Source organism: Mastigoproctus giganteus, chromosome 11, assembly GCF_048544385.1.
Source record: "Mastigoproctus giganteus isolate SK-2022 chromosome 11, ASM4854438v1, whole genome shotgun sequence".
NCBI classification, from domain to species: domain Eukaryota; kingdom Metazoa; phylum Arthropoda; class Arachnida; order Uropygi; family Thelyphonidae; genus Mastigoproctus; species Mastigoproctus giganteus.
Window position 1 is genome coordinate 148,190,369 of NC_143585.1, and position 22,944 is coordinate 148,213,312.

At 37.6% G+C, this 22,944-nt stretch overlaps 1 protein-coding gene across 3 annotated transcripts in view; it reads right to left on the minus strand.

Annotated features, from left to right (window-relative positions):
- LOC150078508 (rho GTPase-activating protein 39-like) overlaps positions 1-22,944 on the minus strand; it is a 789,750-nt gene that overhangs the window by 367,352 nt on the left and 399,454 nt on the right. For all 3 annotated transcript variants that reach the window (XM_090385235.1, XM_090385234.1, XM_090385233.1), the window contains exon 7: positions 5,429-6,534. In XM_090385235.1, the coding sequence (XP_090241361.1) occupies positions 5,429-6,534 (1,106 nt within the window). The remainder of the gene's footprint in view (positions 1-5,428; positions 6,535-22,944) is intronic.

The following is a 22,944-nucleotide window of genomic DNA, read 5'->3' on the forward strand; positions in this document are numbered from 1 at the left end:
ATGGTAGTAACCCCCAGAAATGTAAAATGTGAGCTAGTGAGGTGTTAATAGAGTTGTCTCTGCCTTTATGGTGTTGTTTATTCGTTTTGCTACACGCTCACAGCTTTATGTGTATCAAGTGTGCCTCCTCATTTTGTAATTGTGCTTTATTCTCTAAAAATGAGTAAAAATAACTTAAAAGGTGTAAAAAGGAAGTGTCCTGCGCTCAATGGGTGGGGGGTGACAAAATCGCGAGCGCGGATGTTTCAAGCTAATCCTTGTTCAGTATGTGTAATGCGCTTGTCATAGAAGGTTTCATCTCTTGCTTTTAATTGATACGTTTACAAAAGTGAAAAATCTACCATTTTGCAGTGTGTTGATGTAAACAGACTTTTTCGAGCGTGTTAAAGTTAAAAGAAAGTGATTTTATTGTGGACAAGTTCTTTTCTAATCCTACAAAAATATGGCCGCGAATAAAATGGGAACTGTGAAAAGATCAAAGAAGGTGATGACATTAGCGAGTAAAATTGAATTGTTAGACAAAATTTCTAATGGTGAAAGTGTCTCCTCAGTGGCAGAACATTATAAAATCAATGAGTCAACGGTACGATCAATCAAGAAATCGGAAGAAAAAATCCGCCGTAGTGTCCGTGAAAACGCGCTAATTGCATCAAAAATTTGCTCTATAACTCGTGATGTGAAATTAGAAAAAATGGAAAAGGCTTTAAATCTGTGGATAGAAGACCGAACTCAAAATAAAATTCCGTTAAGTTCACTTATCATTCGTGAAAAGGCAAAACACCTTAATCAACACTACACTTTAGTGAAACTGGTGATAGCACTCGCTGGATAAGTTTTTTAGCCAGCAAAGGCTGGTTTGAAAGATTTAAAAATCGATATGGTTATTTTTCGCCCAGCAACCCATGTTCTTGATATGTTTTTGAAAGGTTTCTTTAAAATGTCTAATAAATATGTACAGTATTACATTTAATAAATTGTTTCTTATTTTCATTTCGATGCCTTAGGTTTTTTTTTTTTTATGTACTTACTCTCTACGTTTGTCTATGTACATAGTCATATTATGTAGGTAAATACACATAATACGTACAGACAAAATTTTAGACTAATTTTTGTTATATATTTCATACTTTGGAACGGAACCCTTTTATTACCATGGGCGCCATAACTCAGTATTCGCGTTTTCAGTATTCGCGGAATTTCTCAGGAACGTAACCCCCGCGAATAGCGGGGGTTTACTGTATTTCGAACGAACGGAGGGGTGAAATGGGAGTGGGGTTTTTTTTTTTTTTATTTTGGCTGATGCTGAATAAGCTTGCTTTCTTGCATCATATGCCTCTACTAATGCTAAATGCTAATGCTAATATACCACACCGCTGCGCAAAAGAGTGGTGACCGGAGTCTTCACGTTAGAAACCAAAGAATGCAAGCTCCTACCCAGGGAGCTTGCATTCTCTATATACATAGGGGAGAGCTTGAGATGCCTTCAAGGCCACCTTGCAGAGCACGACGGGTCAATTCGCCTTGGTGAGATTGAGATTGACCAATCTGCAATCGCGGAACACTTCTGGTCGACCCACCGTGTCAATGATATATAGGAATTTTGCTAGCAGGGAAAAGGAGGTGATTGTCCCTCTGTATAAGGCAATGGTCAGGCCACGCCTTGAGTACTGCGTACAGGTCTGGAGGCCTCATTTTAGGAAGGATGTAGATTTGCTTGAGCGTGTACAGAGAAGAGCAACACGATTGGTGAGGGGAATGAAGGGATCCTCTTACCAAGAGAGGCTTAAGTTCTGCAAATTGCAGTGGCTGGAGACTAGGCACCTGCGCGGTGATCTGATTGAGGTCTATAAGGCCTTGAATGGGTTGAGCACGCTGAATTCTGATGGGATCCTCCCACTTGTTCAGAATACGAACCTACGGGGACATAAGTTCAAATTAAGAAAGGATAGATGTAGAATAGATGTGCGGAAATTTGCCTTTAGCCAGCGGGTGGTTAATTGCTGGAACAAACTTCCATCTGTCGTTGTGGAAGTTGATAGATTAAATAAATTTAAGGAGGAACTGGACAGGCATTTGGAGGGAATGGTGTGATTTTTTTTTTTTTTTTTTTTGATTTTTTTTTATTTATTTTTTTTATTTTTTATTTATTTATTTTTTTTTTTTGGCTGATGCTGCATAAGCTCCTACACTTGCTTTCTTGCATCAAGTGCCACTACTACTACTACTACTACTACCACAAACGCGATTACGAAGTGACTGACCAATCCCGACACTTTTGCCACCACCTCTGGCTAGAGTCACTTAACATACATGCAATTCGGGAACCATGAATTGCTGTAAGGGCAAGAGGCTACACCCTATCTTGGAGGCAACTATCTTGAAACTGGATAAACGCTGGCAGCAAATCCACACATGTCCGTGCAACAACGAGGAGCAATCTAGTAGTTGAATGTTTAATCTCGTGACCATGCACGCATCACTGTGCACACAACTCTGTATCTGTTAAATTTGTCTCTAACATCTTTATCCCATTAGAATTTGCTGATGAAGGGCCTATTTAACCCTGAAAGCTTCACGCCATTTGTTATTAAAAGTTTTTCACTGGATTATACAGTATTTATCTCTTTATGCAATGGAATCCAGGTACAACAGGCCCATTTATTTTATTATTCGTCTTGCTTCAATTACGTGTTGTCCCTGCAGCTCTTGAGTTATTTCTTCCTCGGTGGCATTTAATAGGTCCCAAATGGATATCACACCTTTAGATGAATTTAGGGTTGTATGAGGAGATATTTTTATTGGAATGCCAGCAAAGCTTGTGAGTTGTAACAGCTTCTCAGAATGTCTGTGGTTCGTGGTTTCTACTGTAAGTGTCCTGATTGCAGTCTCTTAACTGTCTTGGAGATCCTGCAATACCCTCCAGATGTTTTTGAATGACAGAGGGAAACAATTTACTCATAAGCTGGCTAGTAAGTGAGTGGATGATTAAGAACGATGGGCAAGGTTGCTCTATCCGATCAGTCTTTTGTTTCTTTGGGTTATCATTCTCAATATTCTGATGGTCTGTGTTTGCCATGTTTGCTCCTTTTATCCCTTGGTAAGACTTATCTGCTACGGTTTCCAGCCCCGCCGGGGGGAGGTAGGAGCAGTGCCGCTAGGATGCCAAGCGGTTAAAGTGTTAGTTGGTTAGTGACCTATAAATATGGATAACGAAAGAAAGGTGGGTTTCCTTGCTGTGTTCTAACCTATGGCTTTTCAAGTATAGAACGGTTTTGAAAATAAGACCTTAGAGAAATGTAAGAACTTAAAAATGACTTTAATCACCTTTGAAGAGCACTCTATAAATCACAGAAATATCGCTTGGCCTCGAAATATGCTTGGCACCGGGGGCAGGATGTAAATATATTTAAGTAGTATGTAAACAGCTGCAGTGAATATGGATTCCTATTAATCTTTATTTCACATTTTTTTTGTTTCTTTAAACAAGGACTTCTTCTTTGTTACCACAACAGCCGAGTTAATAAGATGTTTGGAGGGTAACACTGTTTAAAATGAGAGGGTAAATATAGCTTGTGATACAAAACTAAATAACTTAAAGGGGTGTGTCAGGGTAGTAAACTATAGAAGATTATTTTGTCTCAAATGTTTCTACAGTAATGGCAAGAGCATTGTCAATAAAATGGCTGAATTTGAACTCCTGGTTAGGAAAACTAATGCTGATATAATAGGGCTAACAGAAATGTGGCGCCACCTGAAAATCGGTGATGATGAGTTCCACTAAGGTATGTATAATGTATTTAGGAAAGCCAGGGATGATAGAAGGGGTGGAGGACATGATTCTTATCAAAAGCAACCTGAGCACGAAAAGAGCTTTTGCTTAGTCTGAAGTTATGTCTGCCAGCATAGAATCTGGATGGTGTGAGTTAGTCAGAAGAAAAGGAACAATGGGAGTGGGAGTAATCTACAGACCAGAAGATTTTGAAGAATATGACGAGTGTCTTTACATGCAGATGGGATGGGCAAGCAAGTGTGAATGTCTTATTATGGGTGACTTTAATCTGCCCCCCCCCCAGATTGATTGATTGATTGATTGATTGATTGGAATAAGTGGGAGGGAAACTCAATGAGGAAAACTTTTTTAAATAAACTAGATGATTATTATTTGTATCAGCATGTTAGAGAAAGTACTAGGGTGAGAATATTCTTGATCTCATCATTACTAATGATTCAGATGACATCACAGGGCTTAAAGTATAGGAAACATAATCAGGAAGTGATCATGCAATCATCAGCTGGAAGAAGAAGAAGAAGAAAGATGTTGCAGTAGGCACCTCCGTAGCCAGATGGGCAGGAGTAACTGTGCGTAGCACACACTTCTTGATTAGACTGGGGTTTGAGCCCGTGACCATCAAATACAGAGGATGCGGAAAGGTCAGGGAATGACCACCGCATATCCCCAGAGCAATATGGCCTTAGTTGCTAATGCTCCTAAAAACCAAATAACAAACAAACATGTTGCAGTAGTTAAAGATAAAGGCACAGGTTTTAACTTCAGAAGAGGGGACTTTGACAGTTTAAGGTGCTAAATGGCATCTGTAAACTGGGCAGATTGCCAAGGGATGGGGGAATACATTTGAATTATGGAATACTTTTAAAGCAAAAATCACAGAAGCCACGAACGCATACATATCTTTAAGAAAATATTGCAGGAGAAGTATGCTGAAATGGATGACTGCAGAGCTGGCTGATCAAACAGTGCAGAAAAAGATAGCATGGGACAGTTAATATAACAGGTATTAAGTAATAAGCCTATAACAGGTACAAGTTGATCTGAAATATCACCACAAATAAGGTCAGGGAAGCCAAAGCATATGAGAAAACATTGGCTAAAAGAGCAAAGAATGGGGACAAGCAATTTTTTATACATGTGAAAACAAGGAAGAAAAAACTAATCAGATTGGACCCTAGGGCACTGGGTGTGGGAAAGTCTTAGACTTTCCCACACCCAGTGGGAAAGTCTAAGACTTTCCCAGCTGATCATGCTGAGAAGTGGAGGTGCAAGTAAGGCTGAGCCATGTGTAATGAATACAATAAAATGAAGAATGAATAAAATAATGAATAATGATTACAAGAGACTACTGTAATAAAGCCAGTATAATAGAGGAGCTCCCATTTGGAAATAAGATGGTTAACAGATAGTAGCATAACACAAAATTTTAATTTCTTTCACAAATTGAACAACATAAAAAATTTGTCATATATCTTATTGTTACACCTCACATTTATTTCTTCAAAACTTTGTTTCTTTGATAATAGAAAAATTATCATTTCAGAAATGAATAAGTTGCTGACTATTTAATTATGTAAATAATGTATCTTATGCAAAGCCTATAATTTATATCAAACCAAAGCAGCAAATGTTCCTTACCTGAGAGTTTTGCTTGTTCAAGGAGATAGTGCTGCAGTGGCAAGTGATAACTATGATTGTCTGTCCTACAAGTCCAAATTGGAGGATATTCCACATTGCTATATAGAGGTACTGACTGTTCATTTTGATTTACACTTGCATTATCAATTACAGCTGGGGAAGGCTTTGAGAGCTCACCATTTATATGATCAAAATAAGACCTAAATGACATTTCACTGCTGTCCTTACTACATATAACTTTATTTTCCTTGTCACATGTAACTGAGGTGGACTTAGATGCAAGATATGTCTGATGTGGTCTGGGAGATGTTATGCTATCTGATATAAGCTTATGCTGACTTTCCAATGCAATATTACTTCCTTGTGACCTCAAATTATTTTCCAAACCATGCACTGATGAACTAAGAGAATGAGGTGATAAATATCCTGAAGCATGATCGTGGTGACTTGACTGTAATTCTTCAATGGTATGGTGAGCAATATCAGGTTGATATGCATGTGTGCTTTCACTATTTGGCACTAATGGACTCTGAGGACTTGATGCACTACTATCAGTACTTCTTGAACTTTTTCGCAACCAATTTCTTCGACTTGTAAGTGGAGTACACAAGCTGTCAGCTGGATACTTGCTGGTACTGCTTTCTACAGAATACAGGTGTGAGCAAGGCAGACCAAAATATTCTTGAGCATTTGGTGATAGATCTTCACTATGATGTTTTCTATGTGGCTGAGGTGTTGATTTTCCCATATGTATATGCCTATTAGTTGCACGTGTTGTTCCTACCTCACTATTTCCTTTATTACTCAGGCCCAATTTTACAAAATTATTTCTTTCTATTGCCATTGATGAATCAACACATGACTGTTTAGGGTTACTTACTGAAGAGGGAATTATACCAACTTCAAAGGAATACTGTCTTACTGGTGTAAATCCACTCACTGTTGATTTAGATGGAGGTTGAACATCTAAGATCAAATTTTTATCTTTCATATTCTGTTGCTGGGAAAACTGTTTACTACTGATGTCTGAGATCAGCATGTCAGGTAGAATTCTGCTTTGTGGATAAGAAGAACAAACACTATCTGAAGAATCTGAATCTGGTTTTCTATAAAAATACCACAATGAAATGTAAATGATTTCAAGTTAGAATACATATTCATTACTCTTTAGTTTAGAAAATTATAATTAAATACATAAATATGAATGAGAAAAATGACTTTGAGAGATTTACACCATTTAAAGATGGGGTAGTATAAACTTCTTTAAATAACTCCTGAACAAAACAAGAGATTGTTATCACTAAACTGTCACAAAAATAAGAAACCACAAAATAAATAAGATATTTTTAAAAGATTTAGGCTGAAAGATTGCATTAATATACTTTCCCATTAGCTTCAAAATGACTACTTCAATAAAGACTACTTTAAGTCCTTTTGCATATCTCCCTCAACATAACATAGAATTGTCCCTTAGAAAATTTTGACAAGCTAACATACAAAATTTGTAACTAACTAAGAAAGCACACTTAAACTTCATTATTTGTAATTAACTTAAAGCATAATAGCTTTTTTAAATAAAGATTCTTTTATATTACAAAATGCAATGATAACTCGTATTAAAAAAATATTTTAAACAGTAGCATAAAATTATGCCCAAAAGAAATGCAAATTAGAAACAAAAGGAACAAAAAGTGAACAAGATTTTTTTTTAAATGCTAAAAATATTGGGAACTTTTTTTACAATCTGACATGCTGTTCTTTGAGACTGCAAACAGGTTACAAGGATGTTCATGAGATTTTGTCAATTATATACAGGGACCTTACCAAAAACAATAAACCAGTAATTATCCCATTATATAAAGCAACAATGATGCCACATCTTGAATATAATACAAATTTGAAAAACTCATTTTAGGAAGGATGTAAAACTGCTGGAAAGGATGAAGAGAAAAACAATAAGATAAGTTGTGGACCAAAAAGATACTCCTACTAAGAAAGAATGGGCATCAGCATACAGTAACAACTGGAAATAAAGCATCTGTGCACAAACTTAATTTAACCCTCATTTAGTCACAAGGATGACAATGATCATCCACATAACCATGTAAATTGTTGTCCATGTTCAGTATCTGTATCTGCAGAGATGAAGTTCTAAATACTTTCCTATTTTACCCTAATTCATAGTTTCAGAATGATTTGAGACACCTGTGGGTCAGCAAGATTAAGTAATTTGGGTAAATTGGAATGGATGACAATATAATCCATGCAATAAATCTCATTACGATTCCAGTTTTGATTTCAGAGTGAAAAATTCTTAGTTTCTGAGTAAACATGCAGTAATTTTATACCAATTTCATTATTTCAATTCTAGAGTCCAACATTCCTATTCACTATGCAATCAAGAAGTTACTTCATTTTTATGTTAAATAGATGTTTGCAGGTAGCATTGCAGAGGAATTGGTGCTTATGAATGTTAGTGTTGGGTTGACACTTAACTGTTAAAGTGGGATTCATTGTATAGATTATGAAATAAATAGAGACATTGGTTGAGCCTGGGTATTGGAAGAGAGGAGCATGGAAGGACTTGGCTACCATGGTCCTGAACATTGAGCAGAAGCCTGCATCCATGAGTTACAGAAAAGAGAAATTAGAATTAGCATTAGCAGAGGCATACAATGCAAGAAAGCAAGCTTATACAGCATTAACTAACTAAAAAAAAAAAAAAAAAAGAAAACCCCTTCCTGTTTCATCCATCCATTCACTCCAAAAGTTTGTTTAGTCAGCCTTGAATTTATTTAAGCTGTCAACTACCACAATGGCAGATGGAAGTTGGTTCCAACAATTAACCACATGCTGGTTAAGGAAAATTTTTGGACATTTATTCTACAGCTGTCTTTCCTCAATTTGAATTTATGGCCCCTCAGGTGTGGAATCTGGGCAAGAGGAAGAATCCCATCAGCATTGAACTTATACAAACCATTCAAGACCTAATACACCTCAATCAGATCACCTTGCAGGTCCCTAGTTTTCAGATGCTGCAATATGCAGAACTTAAGCCTTACTTGGTAACAGTGACCCTTTGTTTCACTCACTAATCTTGTTGCCCTTCTCTGTACTCGTTATAGCAGCTCTACATTTTCCTAAAATGAAGCCGCCAGATCTGTAGGCAGTACTCAAGGTGTGGCCTGACCATTGCCTTGTAGCCTGTCTGCCCTGCTCAGAAAACTTCATATCTGACTGAACAATTACCCACAGGTCTTTTTTCATTCTCCACTACCCTGAGTATAGTACCGCACAGTTGGTATGTTATCTGGGGTCATTGCTACCTACATGCAGGAGGCTTAGAGGGGGAACACGCATTCTGTGTGTTATCAGACACAGTCTAAAACACTGATGGATCCAATATCTTTCTATTTCAGAAGATTTAGGAGAAGTCCGGTTGGCCTGCCACCCTAAAATCCACTCATGCACACCTTGGTAACCCCTATTACCTCATTTAGGTGCCAACAAATGTGTACAGTAGTTTTCTTCAAGACGCCTGGTTAGCGTGAAAAGGAAAAGACCAAACCCTCCAGCATGACGAAACAAATGGCCCCTCAGTCCCCAGTGGCTTTCACTCACCCTCTTACAGCAGCGAGAGGATCAGAATGGAAGCAAAGGGTGCTAAGAATCTCTGGGTGTGACCAGGCTGCCATACACGGAAACTGAGCTTGCCTGTTACAACGTAAGATCGCTCATCGATGAAGATAGGTTATTAGAGCTGGAAAAGGAATTAGAAAATGTCAGTTGGAATATCATTGGCTGAAACAACAAGAATAAATTAACTGCTTATAAGTTTTTTAAATGGAAATCTGCTGTACACCAATGGAAACAGTGAAAGGAGCAAAGGTAGACTTGGTTTTCTGGACCACAAAGATATGAAAAATAACATTTTGGAATTCAAAAGTACATCACCAAGGGTGTCAAGACTACTACTAAAGGTTATAATGATTTATGCACCAATATCGAGTGATGATGATGAAGAGGTTGAAGAAATGAACACCAAAATCGAATCTTCTAGATGAGCAGAAAACCCACTACACTATCATTATGGGGGAATTCAATGCTAAGGTTGGAAAGAGACAAAACAGCACAGAAAGGGGAACTATAGGAAATTTTGAAATTGGTGAAAGAAATGAAACAGGTGACCAACTTGTGGAATTTGCAGAATCTCAAAGAATGTCAGTAATGAATACTTTTTTCAAGAAAAGAGTGAAGGGAAAGTGCACATGGAAGAGCTCAAATGGATTAACAACTAATGAAATCAACTTCATCCTCACTAACAGAAGATGCATCGTGAATGATGTTACCATCCTGAACAAGGTAAATGTTGGAACTGATCACAGAATGGTAAGATGACAATTGATATAGATGTAAGAAAAGAAAGGGAAAAAACTGACTCGAGTAAATAATATGAAGGTCTTTGAGATAACAGAAGAGGAGAAAAAAGCAGTATGTACTGGAACTTAAGAACAAGTTTGATCTTCTGCAGACTGTTCAGGACCGAGATATTGACGAGGAAATCTATAGGTAAAAAGAAATCCAAAGAAGAAAATATTAGCCAAGAAACACTTTTCATGATGAACCGAAGACGACAAACGAAGAGCATGATAAAAACTGCCAAGGACAAAATTGAGTTCCTAGCACGCACTCGTAAAGCGACAATTTATTTCCCATAGACATAAGGTTAAAAATAGGGGTTACGTGCTCAGCAATGAAATTAGTTAGCTAATTAGTTTATGTTTAAACAATGATTGATTTATCAAAAGAAATGAAAACGTAGTCTGTAAAATCAAGCAAATTATAATAATAGAGAAATTATTTACGACTTACAAATGTTAGAGAATGTTTATTCTTCATCATCATCAACTAAATGCACACTCGTTGATCACTCATTATTGGCTCGGCACTCGGTTTGTTGAACAAGGAGTCGTCTTCAGAAATGTTTCAAGAGGTGTTTGTTTCCAAGATAATCTTCACTTTTAATTACAAATTTTACGAATGCATGCATAAGCATTTTTTAACGAGACACACAAATTGCAACTAACATGATTCGCGTGGAGTAACAAGTTTACGAAGCTTAAAAAAGGAATGAAGAGAAGATTCTGAAATTTTTTTTATACAATTGAATATTTCAGTAAAGGGGAAACACATTTCACCATGATAACTTAAAAAACCACATAATTCCAGCTATCAGTATTTTCGCAAATGCAAGATCGAGTTTATTACCGGTTTATAATTGCTTGCAGTAAGTAACAGAAAAGCCCAATAAACTGGAAAGTGCAAATTGTTTTTATTGTTTTATGGTAGTGTCCTCCAGAAATGTGCTTTATAAAAATATCACAAAGCTGTTAAAAACTGATTCTTATAACGGAACATATGATAACAATGAAAGCAGTGAAATTTTGATTTGAATTGGTAACTAATACAATTTTCAAATCAAGCTCATGACCTTTTTATATGGCCTTAAAGTCCCACTCATGACCTTAAAAATGACATTTTAGAGAGAGAAATTGCTTAGTTATACAGCAAAAATTTCAACTTCCGAGATCTTGAAACGAATTACAAAAAAAAACCAATGTGTTATTGGGTTCACATTACGGTATTTTAACGATACAATGGTGTCTGTGGAACTGATTAATATTGTAAAGCGGGGTACACTGTATTTTATAGCTATGCACATGGTTTGAATGTGGTATTTATGAATGTTTAACATTCATTTTTTGCAATTAATGTTCATATCTTTGGTTTTCTTGATACTTGGGAAAGAAAAACTTGTAAACCCGGGAACTAACCCCAGGGGCTCATATCTGGTGAGTATGGGCTTGGCACACCCAGGTTCCTGAGCTGGATATCATCATTCTTCTCTTTCTTGGTGATTCCCTTCTACTTTTGTCTCTCTCTCTCTCTCTCAGGGTAACTCAGGAATTTTTTTTTGGCTGTTGCAGCATAAGCCTTAGGCTTCCTTGCACCATATAGCTAATATTAATAATAATAATAATAAACTCGTAAAGCGAAAACTTGTAAAGCGAGAACTGCCTGTATACCGAGTTATGAAAAACCATTATAGAGACTCAGAGAGGACATAAGAAGATTTAACACAAGATTTAACTCAAGCATTAAAACAAAGGACTTAAATCAGCAGCTAGGAGCAGTAATACAGAAAGACAAATGATACTGAAACTGAAGAAAAGAGATGCTGTACTTATAAATAGCAGAGAAGGCCTAAATCAAATAGCAGAAGACTACTATAGAGAATTATATAAGGAGCGAGGAAATGATGCCAGCAGTGGGGAAGGTGGATTACAAATTAGTAACACATACGACATACCCGATATCCTTCCTGATGAGGTAGAATATGGATTGAAGAAAATGAAGAATCAGAAAGCCCCAGGAGAAGATGTAGTTACTGTAGAGTTGTTAAAATTGGAAGGAAGAGACATGAAACAGAAACTGGCAAGACTCTTCACAAAATGCATCAGAAAACACGTGGAACAAGGCAGTCACAGTTTTGCTGCATAAGAAAGGAGATAGGAGATAAATCAGAAATTGGAAATTATAGACCAATTAGCTTGTTATCCCACATCTACAAGTTGTTCATAAAGGTCATTACTAACAGATTAGAAAGAACACTTGATGAGAATCAACCTAAAGAACAAGCTGGCTTTAGGACAGGATTCTGAACTATGGATCACCTTCATGTAATATCACAGTTAATTATATAATATCGGTGTAGATTCACCATAGTTTACTCATAAATTTGAACTACGTATGTAGTGTCAAAGGCATTGTTTAATTGTATCTCATATTGTGGGTGCCTTCACAACTAGATAGCTGGTATTCTCTACTTCAAATAAATAACACTTCTCTAGTATAGAAGACTACTGTTATTTATTTTCAGTGAATATCACCACCCAGACGATCATTTTGAAGTTATAGAGTTAATTATATAGCAGATATTATATAGTTACAGTTAATTATATAACGATATTATATAGTTAATGATATAGTTAAAACGATGCCTTTGACACTACATACATAGTTCAAATTTATGGGGGAACTATGGTGTATCTAACCCAATATTATATATTTAATTACCTAAACCCATAAGAAATTATGCCTTGTGCATTTCATCTTCTAATACAGTCCATTCCAGTTATTTGGGACACATCGAGAATAGTGCATTTTCGCCCGATTAAGCGGCTGCCCCAATTATCCGAAGTTTCACATAAATAGTTAAAAATACAATGTGCCCCTCCCTTTACAATTGGTTCACTGTACAATCAAATCACGTTACGCCGAACTCACCATAGTAAAATACCATTCACTATACGATGCATAGTAAACGTCGGTCATTGTGATCACGTTTGTGAATTGAATTTTAATTCTATTAAACAGTGATTCTAATTAGAGAAAATAGGAGGAATATTATCCACAGGCTATAAAAGTAAAGATATATTAAGCACAAATTTACCCTATATTACCTTACCAATTAAAAAATTAAATGATACGTGAAAATCGGAAGAATATAAGTGATAATCGGAATAATTAATATGTACTGTAATATGGACATACTAACTAGTTGACATTTCTGTTCACTGACATTTGTGGGTGGAAGTTAAAATTTAAAACAGTAAAAAGATAAGCAATCAATAACAAAGGACACGGCACACACAAATTGCAAGTAACACGATACGCGCAAGTGAAAACGGAGTAATGAGTTACAAAGCTTTAAAAATAGGAATGAAGAGAATATCTGAAAATTAATTTTTTTATATTATTGAAGATTTCATGGAAATGTAAATACATTTCACCATAATAACCCACAAAATTCCAGCTGTTGGTATTATCGCAAATTCAGTAAGATAGATTTCACTAACAGAAAAGCCCTACTCCGTTTATGATAGATTTCACTAACAGAAAAGCCCAATAAACAGGTGACTGCTAATTGTTTCTATTGTTTTATGGCTGTGACCTCCAGAATTTCGACCGAACCACGTGGTACCGCTGGAGACAATCGTAGGGTAATCTCAAGTGCTGCAGTCTCCTACCCCGATTAAACGGCATGCTGTCCCAATTAAGCAAAGTAAACCCTGGCTATTTTCTCAATTGGGTTCTGTGTTTTAAGATTTGCCCCAAATAAATGGCTGCCTCGATTAACCGGTGGCCCAAATAAACGGAATCCACTGTATTACAGTTAATAGAGAAAGCAAATGAATACAAAACACCATTATGCCTGGCATTTTGGGATTATGAAAAGGCATTTGACTCCATACAGCATCAAATACCACCACTTTGCTTATTGGAGGCTTGAAGTGGTGAAACCCATGTTTAGTCTCTAGAGCAAAGTTTCCGGCATCCCCCCCCCTCCCACCATACTTCTCCTTCAACCCATGTACGGTACTATGTACTATAGGTTTTGATACCTTTCGTGTTTGGGTTTTTCATAAAAAAAAAAAAAAAGACAATGTTTCGGGCAATGGAAAGACAAGGCATAGATACCCCACAAATTATGATTTTGACGAAAAAATGTAAGAGTGCTATCTCTTTTATTATACTAGCAAAAGATAGCAGCAAATTTAAAATTGAGAAAAAATTTCGACAAGGAGACACAATATCTCCAAAGTTGTTTTCTGCTGCCCTTGAGAAAGGTTTCAGAAGATTAGACTAGTTGCAGAAAGGAGTCAAGGTGAATGGAGAGTACCTAAACCTTTTATGATTTGCGGATAACATTGTGATCATAAGCCCCGATCCTAAAGAATTAAAGGAAAATCTTAATCAGTTATGCAGTTAGTAAGGATTTCGGACTAAAGATGAATATGGCTAAAATAAAAGTAATGATGAACAAGTATGCCACAGAAAGGGATATAATCAGTGCTTTTTTTGGGACGGTACGCAACAGTACGGCATTCCAGCACTTTATTACCTCTGACGTGTGACATTTGGATGCAGTGTACTTTGAAATTTGTAATATTCCGCGAATTTTTTTCATATGTTTACCTACTATTCAAATAAGCTTAAAATTATTTAGCTAAATATGCATTTTTTACTGTCTATTGTTAAGATATTTCTATATAAAACTGTATAACCATTTTTATAATTCTAAATTACTCAGTCGGACCTCTGTTTAACGAAGTCCTTTTATAGCGAATTATTTTGACTTTCCCTTGGAAGTTACATTTAAAATACTTTCCGTTGAGCGAAGAACATTTTCATATAGCGAACGGATAGGAGAGAATTAAATAACTCAGTATGCCCTGTTCACATTTCTGGCCTTCAGGCAATTTAGGCAATTAGTGCTGCTGCATGAATTAAGAGCGCTAAAGGGATTACCATTCTACAACTTAGTGGTACCTGGTAAAACCTATCCAACCACCTGTCCCACATATGGAGGAGTCGTGCTAGTTAAGAGTGAGCAGATCAAGGTGTATTCCCAACGGGCTCTGGCCCACCTTCTACTGCAGTGGTGTCTAACTTTTTCCCGTACAGGGGCATATTAAAAAAAATTCAAAGTTAGACTCCTTTTCTTAGGAGATAAGAGTGTGTAAATATGTACATCTAATGTGAAACCGGATGAGAAAAACCTATGTGTCTGTTTGCCCGAAAACTTGATTTCCAGGATTTCGGTTGCTGTTTGATTTGGTATAGTTTGTTGTTTTCTTGAGATTTCCAGGTCTGCATCCATATATTTTCAGAGGCTTTTTGAATGACATTTTTAAAGTCATTGTGTGGAATTTTATGCAGGTGAGAATTTTCATTTGATAGATGTTTAGCAGCTTGATCATGCTGATTTGCCCAGTATTACAGAATGTCCAGAAATCCAAATGAATCTGACTTTTTGGTTTTTATTCTTAAGAAGCGATAAGCAGGAAAGAATTTTTCTTTTCTAGATTTTTTCTAGATACGGATGAGGTGGTTCATTTTGTAGCTGTAAAGCACTTAATGAGTCTGTAAAAATGATACTTTTTATGAGGGGTTTTGGCAATGTGATCTAGTGCGAGACTTATTGCAAATAGTTTAGCACTATAGATAGTACACTCTATTGGAAGTGTCTGAGAAATTATGCTATTTGGCAGGACCACTGCAGCACCAGTGTGTATCCATTTTGGAGCCATCAGTGTATAGATATAAGTAATCAGAGAATTGCAATTCATTAGTATTTTTTTAAGCATTAGTTGAGGCATATGATGCAAGAAAGCAAGCTTATAAAGCATCAGCCAAAAGAAAAAAAAAAAAAACCCTCCCATTTCACTCATCCAGTCACTCCAAATGTTTGCTAGTTCAGCCGTAAATTTATTTAAGCTATCAAATTCCACAACAACAGATGGAAGTCTGTTCCAGCAATCAACTACCCACTGGCTAAAGGCAAACTTCCGTACATCTATTCTACAACCATCTGTCTTTCCTCAATTTGAATCTATGCCCCCGCAGTTTCTTAATTTCAGCAAGTGGAAGCATCCCATCACCGTTAAGCCTGCACAAACTATTCAAAGCCTTGTACACCTCAATCAGATCACCTCGCAAGTGCCTAGTCTCCAAATGCTGCAACTTACAGAATTTAACCCTCTCCTGGTAAGAGAACCCCTTTGTTCCTCTCACCAATCTTGTTGCCCTTCTCTGTACTCGTTCTAGCAACTCTACACCCTTCCTAAAATGAGGCCTCCAGACCTGTACAAAGTACTCAAGTTGTGGCCTGACCATTGCCTTATTCAAAGATATAATCACCTTGTTTCTGCTAGCAAAATTCCTATATAACATGGACAAAACTCCATGACTTGCTCTGGCAGACCATCTGCACTGCTCTGAGAACTTCATATCCAACTGCACAATTACTCCCAGGTCTTTTTCATTCTCCACCTCCCTGACTGCCGTACGTTTCCCTTGGGTTACTGATACCCATATGCATTACTTTGCATTTGTCAATATTAAACTTCAGTTGCCACTTCTCAGCCCATCTACCTAACTTTTCTAGATCCTGTTACAGTAGCATACTGTCTTTACTATCATTAACAACCCTGCCAACCTTTGTATCAACTGCAAACTTGTACACCTCAAGTGGACCTCAAGCTGAACATTAAGTCTGATATACCTTCATCGATATCATTAATAAATATACAAAACAACAATGGATCCAGCACTGAACTCCGGGGGACTCCACTAATAACATTAGTCCACATAGAGCAGTGTCTATTTATTACCACTCAATGCCATCTCCCACTCAAACATCCCTTTATACATTGCAGCAACTTGCCCATAATGCTATACCGTTCCAGTTTGTACAGCAGTCTTCCATATGAAACAGTATTAAAAGTTTTCTTGAAATCCAAGTATATGATATCAAAATTATTTTTTGCATCCAGTTCATTTGTGACCACATTGTATTATCCAATCAAATTTGCCAAACAAGACTTCTCCTTAACAAACCCATGCTGTGTCTGAACTATTACTGCAGTCTTGTCTAGGTGATCCTGCATCACTTCTTTAACCAGTGACTACATTATTTTCACTGGAACAGAAGTTAAACTAACAGGTCTTTAATTATTTGTGTCACCCTTTGAACCCCCATTGTGAATTGGGGATACATTAGCATGTCTCCAATCCTTGGGGACCTCCCCTGAATCTAAGGATGCTCTCATAATTATGGCTAAGGGTTTGCTTACTTCACTCGCTGCCTCCTTCAATATAACTGGATAGATTCCATTTGCCCCAGGTGCCTTTTTTATGTTTAACTTCAACAATTTCTCCTCCCCTTTGCTCTCCTTTATTACGAAATCATTTAGCTCGATGTCAGAGTTTAGTAAACTTCTGTCTTCCCCTTCCTTACAGAATTCCTCATGTGTGAATGTAGATGCAAAATACTCATTCAGTTTGTCAGCTATCTGAGCAGGATCATCAACAGTGGAACCACCAACACCAAGTGGACCATTCTGATTCATCCCCTTCCTTCTAGAGTTTACATAAGCAAAGAAGTCTGTTGTTTTTCTTTGCATCCTTTGCCAAGGATTTCTCATGCCTAACCTCCTTTGTGACTTTATTACAGACTAGCTTATATCCCCAGGGGCTCACATCTGGTGAGTATGGGGTTGGCACACCCAGGGTCCTCAGCTGGATATCATCATTCTTCTCTTTCTTGGTGACTTCCTTTTACTTCTTTCTCTCTCTCTCTCTCTCAGAGTAACTCGGGAATTTTTTTGGCTGGTGCAGCATAAGCCTCAGGCTTCCTTGCACAATATAGATAATAATAATAATAATAATAATAATAATAATACAATTTTTATTTATACAATCTAAATTAATAATAATAATAATCTGCCGTAGACTTCTTTGTCACCTGCTAATTTATATGCATCCCATGCATTTTTCTTCTCTGCCATGAGCCTTATTAGTTCATTTGACCTCCATTTAGGCCTAAATCTTGAACAGTATTTGTTATTTGGTACGAATAGCCTAGTAGCTTCCAATGTAAATTCCCTGAAGGCCTCCCATTTAGAATTCACTGTTTTTAACATCATCAGTTGATCCCCACTGTATAGAATTCAAAAACTGAAACCACTCTAGTCACCTTTATGAAAACTAAAACCTTTCCCTTTATCCTTGATGGTAGGTACAAATTTAAGTAAATCCCACATCAGTACACCGTGATCACTGTCACCTGGTGGTTCCTTTACCTGCAAATTCCTAATACATGAGTCATCACTACTGATAATCAGATCAAGAGTATTACCCCCTCTGGTTGCCCCTCGAACATGTTGCTGTACAAAACAATCCTCCAATAAATTGTAGACACTGGCATTAATGACCTTAAGAGTAAGAGATCTGCAGATTTAGTTAACAAGTACAGGTCAATATTTAAAAAAAGTCGCAAGCTAGGCCTGAATTTTAAAGTGTCTGAAATTCCACTCAGACACGATAGGAGGGAGTAAATGATGAGAGCCTTGTCAATCAATTCGGCCCTGGAGAGATTGTGCAAGGCTCATGGGGTAGAATTTTTTTCAGTGTGGTCTGTACTTGCTAACAGGAGGGACTGCTTCTACATGGATGGGATACACTTAATTAGAGGAATGCAGCTGTTTCACATATTGATTTGGGATGTTATTTTGTTTCTATTTTGTGAGGTCCATGTCACAGTCAGCTGAAATGATTTCCCATGGGGGAAGATATGTGGGGGTATCTTGGTAGATTTTATCCATATTTAGGTTCCATTGTGAAAGTATATCTTATAGTCGTATGCTGGCAGGTTTGCATATGCTAGGTTTGTTTTCATATAAAGTTTCCCATTTTGGAGTATACAGATACTGCCAAGTTGGATGTCTGGGAAGGCTTTGAATTTTTGTAGCACAGTTCAGAGTAACAAGTTGTCTTTGTCTACGAAATGCGCTGTGATGGATAGGATCTAACCATTTTAGAACAATTTTCCTCGCTGAGGAGTGGATGGGAGAACCATAATCTAATCTAGATCTTATCATTGCTTGATAAATGTGCAAAAGTGAATAACGATGAGCTCCATGTGTTATGGCAGATATAGCTAGTAGAATGTTTAATTTGTTTACACACACTTACGTAGATATTTTATATGGTCTAGGAAATTTAATTTGTGATTCTTGATTAGACCTAGTAATCAGATACTGTGTTTCAGTGGGATTTGTTGATTGCTTATTCTTAGTTCTGGGTCAGGATGCATCTTTTGTTTTCTGCAGAAGTGTACTGCTGCTGTCTTTTGCACTGACAGTCGATATCCATTATAGGTGGGCCAAGACTCTATTTTGTTTATAGCGCATTGACGCTGTCTCTCAATTGTTTGCATATTCTGTGAGTGACATGAAATAGAGAGATCATCTGCATATAGATATGTTTCTACTGTTTCTGGAATGACTTCTGTGATAAGATTGAATTTTAATGTGAAAAGGGTTGCACTAAGGGCTGAGCTTTGGGGTACCCCCTGTTTTTGATTGTATATTTGAGGCAAAATATTATGGTAGCGGACTTGGAAAGTTCTTTTATACATGACGTTTTGGGGGCACTTTGGTAGATGGCCTCGCAATCTAATTTGTGCAATTCCTGTAGGATACCATATCTCCAGGTAATATCAAAAGCGTTTTCAATGTCAAGACATATCAAAACAAGATGTTCATTTCAGAGAAAGACATTTCAGATGTGTGCTTTGGCTTTTGTCAATATATCCAGTGTTGATCTGTTTTTCCGAAAACCATATTGGCTCAGACTAAGGAGAGTGGGCGAATCAAGGAACCATGTTAACCGATCAATCACCATTCTTTCTAAAGTTTTACTAAAGTGAGGGAAATAGAGTGATAATTATTTGGATTTGAGTGGTTCTTCCCTGGTTTTGGATAGGCCAGCACAAACGAATGCCGCCAAGAGTCTGGATATGTGTCCTAAAGGTATATCCTATTATAAAGCAGTAGGATCATGCATAAGGAATTTACAGTGAGATGCTTAATCATTTGATAGTGGATTAAATCTGAACCTGCTGCACTTTGTTTTGATTTGGCTAAGGCTTTACGTAGCTCATTTATAGCAAAGAGTTGATTGTGTGGAATCTTATGAGTTGTGCGGAAATTAATTTTGTGCTCACATCTGGTTAGTGTGGGCTTGGCACACCCAGGGTCCTGAGCTGGATATCATCATTCTTCTCTTTCTTGGTGATTCCCTTCTACTTCTGACTCTTGTTCTCTCTCTCTCTCTCTCTCTCTTTCTCTCTCATTTGAGGAAATTCAGAAAATTTTTTTTTTTGAATGATGCAGCATAAGCCTCAGGCTTCCTTGCACCATATGGCTAATAATAATAATAATAATAGGCAAGACCATCCAGCCCCACCAACTGGAAGTGCTTCCTGTGGAACTGCACTAGTGACCAACCAGGAAGGAAGAAAATGGCAACACGTGAAGTGGAGCATCGAAATGAATACATACGTCATGCAAGCATACTACGAAATAATGAAGCTGGAGACCGATATGACAATGTATAGGGCGAGACTACAAACCAAGTGGCTGGAATGATTCCCGGATATTCAGGTTACCGAACAGCGAATACTGGACCAGAGCAGGACCATCGTCACGAACAACCTGATAGCTCCTGCAATCTTGGAAAAAATAAAGCAGAATATGAGTGATCAACTACAAAGGATAAAGAATATGGTCAATACAGAACCAGAGGAGGAAGAACATACCACCGACAAACCACGGGAGGAAGAGAAAAAATAAATACAATCCACAACAATTGAAGTGGAAAGAGAAGAGGCCATGATATCCAGAATAGAGGACAAGTGGAAGAAGGCCCTAACAGAATTCGAAGGAATGGACCCCATAAAGACTCACGTGATACCAAGGCAGAGGCCCAATAGAACCTTGTAGAGTCACAGACCACCTCAATTGGCAAATAATACCACATTACCAGAGGGCGCTGAATCTCTTTAAAAGTTACAGCTGTCAGTTACAGGCTCTGCAAAAACGATAAGTGTTTGCCTTTTATTTACATGATTGTTATTTTATATTGTACTTAATACGTAGTCATATAGTTATAGTTACGCTGGTTATTTTTTATTTTTAATTTAGATAAAGAGTTTTTGTGGATTTTACTTACGATAGGTAAAACCGTTATTTCGTTCCATTTTTGTAGCCATTGTTTTTGGATATAGTGGTAGGGAATTCAAATTTTTTAATTGAGGTAGCTAGGTAGCTCTAACGCATAATTATATAGTAATACGCTTCACTGTTTCTATTTAATAGTTTCTATTCAAATACTATTGACATTTAATTTATTGATTTTATTAATTTAAACTACCATGCCCCAAACTAGAGCAGCAAAGCAACGGGCACAAAGTGGCAGGAGTGCTGTGACTCGGGGGAGAACTGAGGGGGGCAATTCTCCAACGCATCACAGCCTAAAAAAATGTGCAACTTGTGAAATGTTTGCCGAACTCTCTGGAACGGAACATGATATTGCCATGGGGGATGTCTTTGTGTGTGCGCGATGTAAGGAGTGTAAGGAAATCAGGCGACAACTCAGCGTTGTTATGGGCCTATATGAGAGTTTGAAAGACAGGGTGGATGCCCTCGAAAGATCTAAATTGAGGGGCCCATCAGGCTCTCAGCTGCCCACATCAACGCCAGAGCTTGCACTTGGTCATCACGCAACACAGCGGCAACCCCTAAGGCAGAATGCGCTGGTCCCACAGGAACTAGTAGTTGTTGGTGACTCTATTGTCAGGGAAACGGGGAACATCCTTTGTAAAAAGGATAGGTGGAACAGGACCAAGGTATGTCTGCCAGGGGCAAAGATTGATGACGTTGTAGAGCGGATATCATCTTTCAAGGGCACAAAAGGTGATATAGTTGTACACGTTGGCACTAATGATATTAAGAGTAGGAGACCGGTGGAATTACTCAACAAGTACAGGTCACTGTTGAAAAAAAGCCGTGAAATAGGGTTGACTTTGAAAGTGTCTGCAATTCTGCCCAGACACGATAGGAGGGAGTACATGATGAGAGCCTTGTCGATCAATTCGGCCCTGGAAAGATTGTGCAAGGCTCAAGGGGTAGAATTTTTTTCAGCCTGGACTGTACTTGTTAACAGGAGAGATTGCTTCTACAGGGATGGGATACACTTAAATAGAAAGGGTGCAAGAATATTTGCTGATGCTATCGAGGCAGTGTTAGGTGGGTCGGAAAACTGCTAGTTTGGGGGGATACAAAGACTAATAGTTTAACAGTAACCGCAGGCAGAGGTGAAGGTGATTCTTGCACAACTTCTATTAGAATAAGAAGCGACCTGGAGCGAGGGGTGTTGGGGGTTTCAGGGACGGATGGCAGTCATCATGGAATAGTTGGGTATATGGGATGTGTTAGGGTAACAAGGAATAGGCATAGGAGCATGTATGCTTGCATGTATACCAATGCTAGAAGTATAGTAAATAAATTTGATGAATTTGAAGTGTTGGTCAAGACATCAAAGGCGGATATTGTTGGGATAGCAGAGACGTGGTGTCACAAAGATATAAGGAATGCAGAACTGGAATTTGGGGAGTACAATATGTACAGAAAGGATAGACAGGACAGAAAGGGAGGGGGTGTTATGCTGTTAATTAAGAAAAACATAAAATCAAAGGAAGTGCACCCAGTTAATATAGATGAACAGTGCACTGTTGAGTCAGTTTGGTGTGAGATAAGCACTGCGAAAGGAAAAATAAGAGTAGGAGTGTGTTATAGGCCTAATGACTTGAATGAGTACAATGAACAATTGTACAGAGAAATAGAGTGGGCCAGTAAATCAGAATGTTTTATAATGGGGGATTTTAACTTCCCAGATATTGACTGGAACTTGTGGGTTGGTCACTCACACACTAGTCAGACTTTTGTGGATTTATTGGATGATTGTTTTCTGCAGCAGCATGTTCGAGAGGCAACCAGAGAAAGTAACACTCTTGATCTGGTTATCAGCATTGATCATTCGTGTATTAG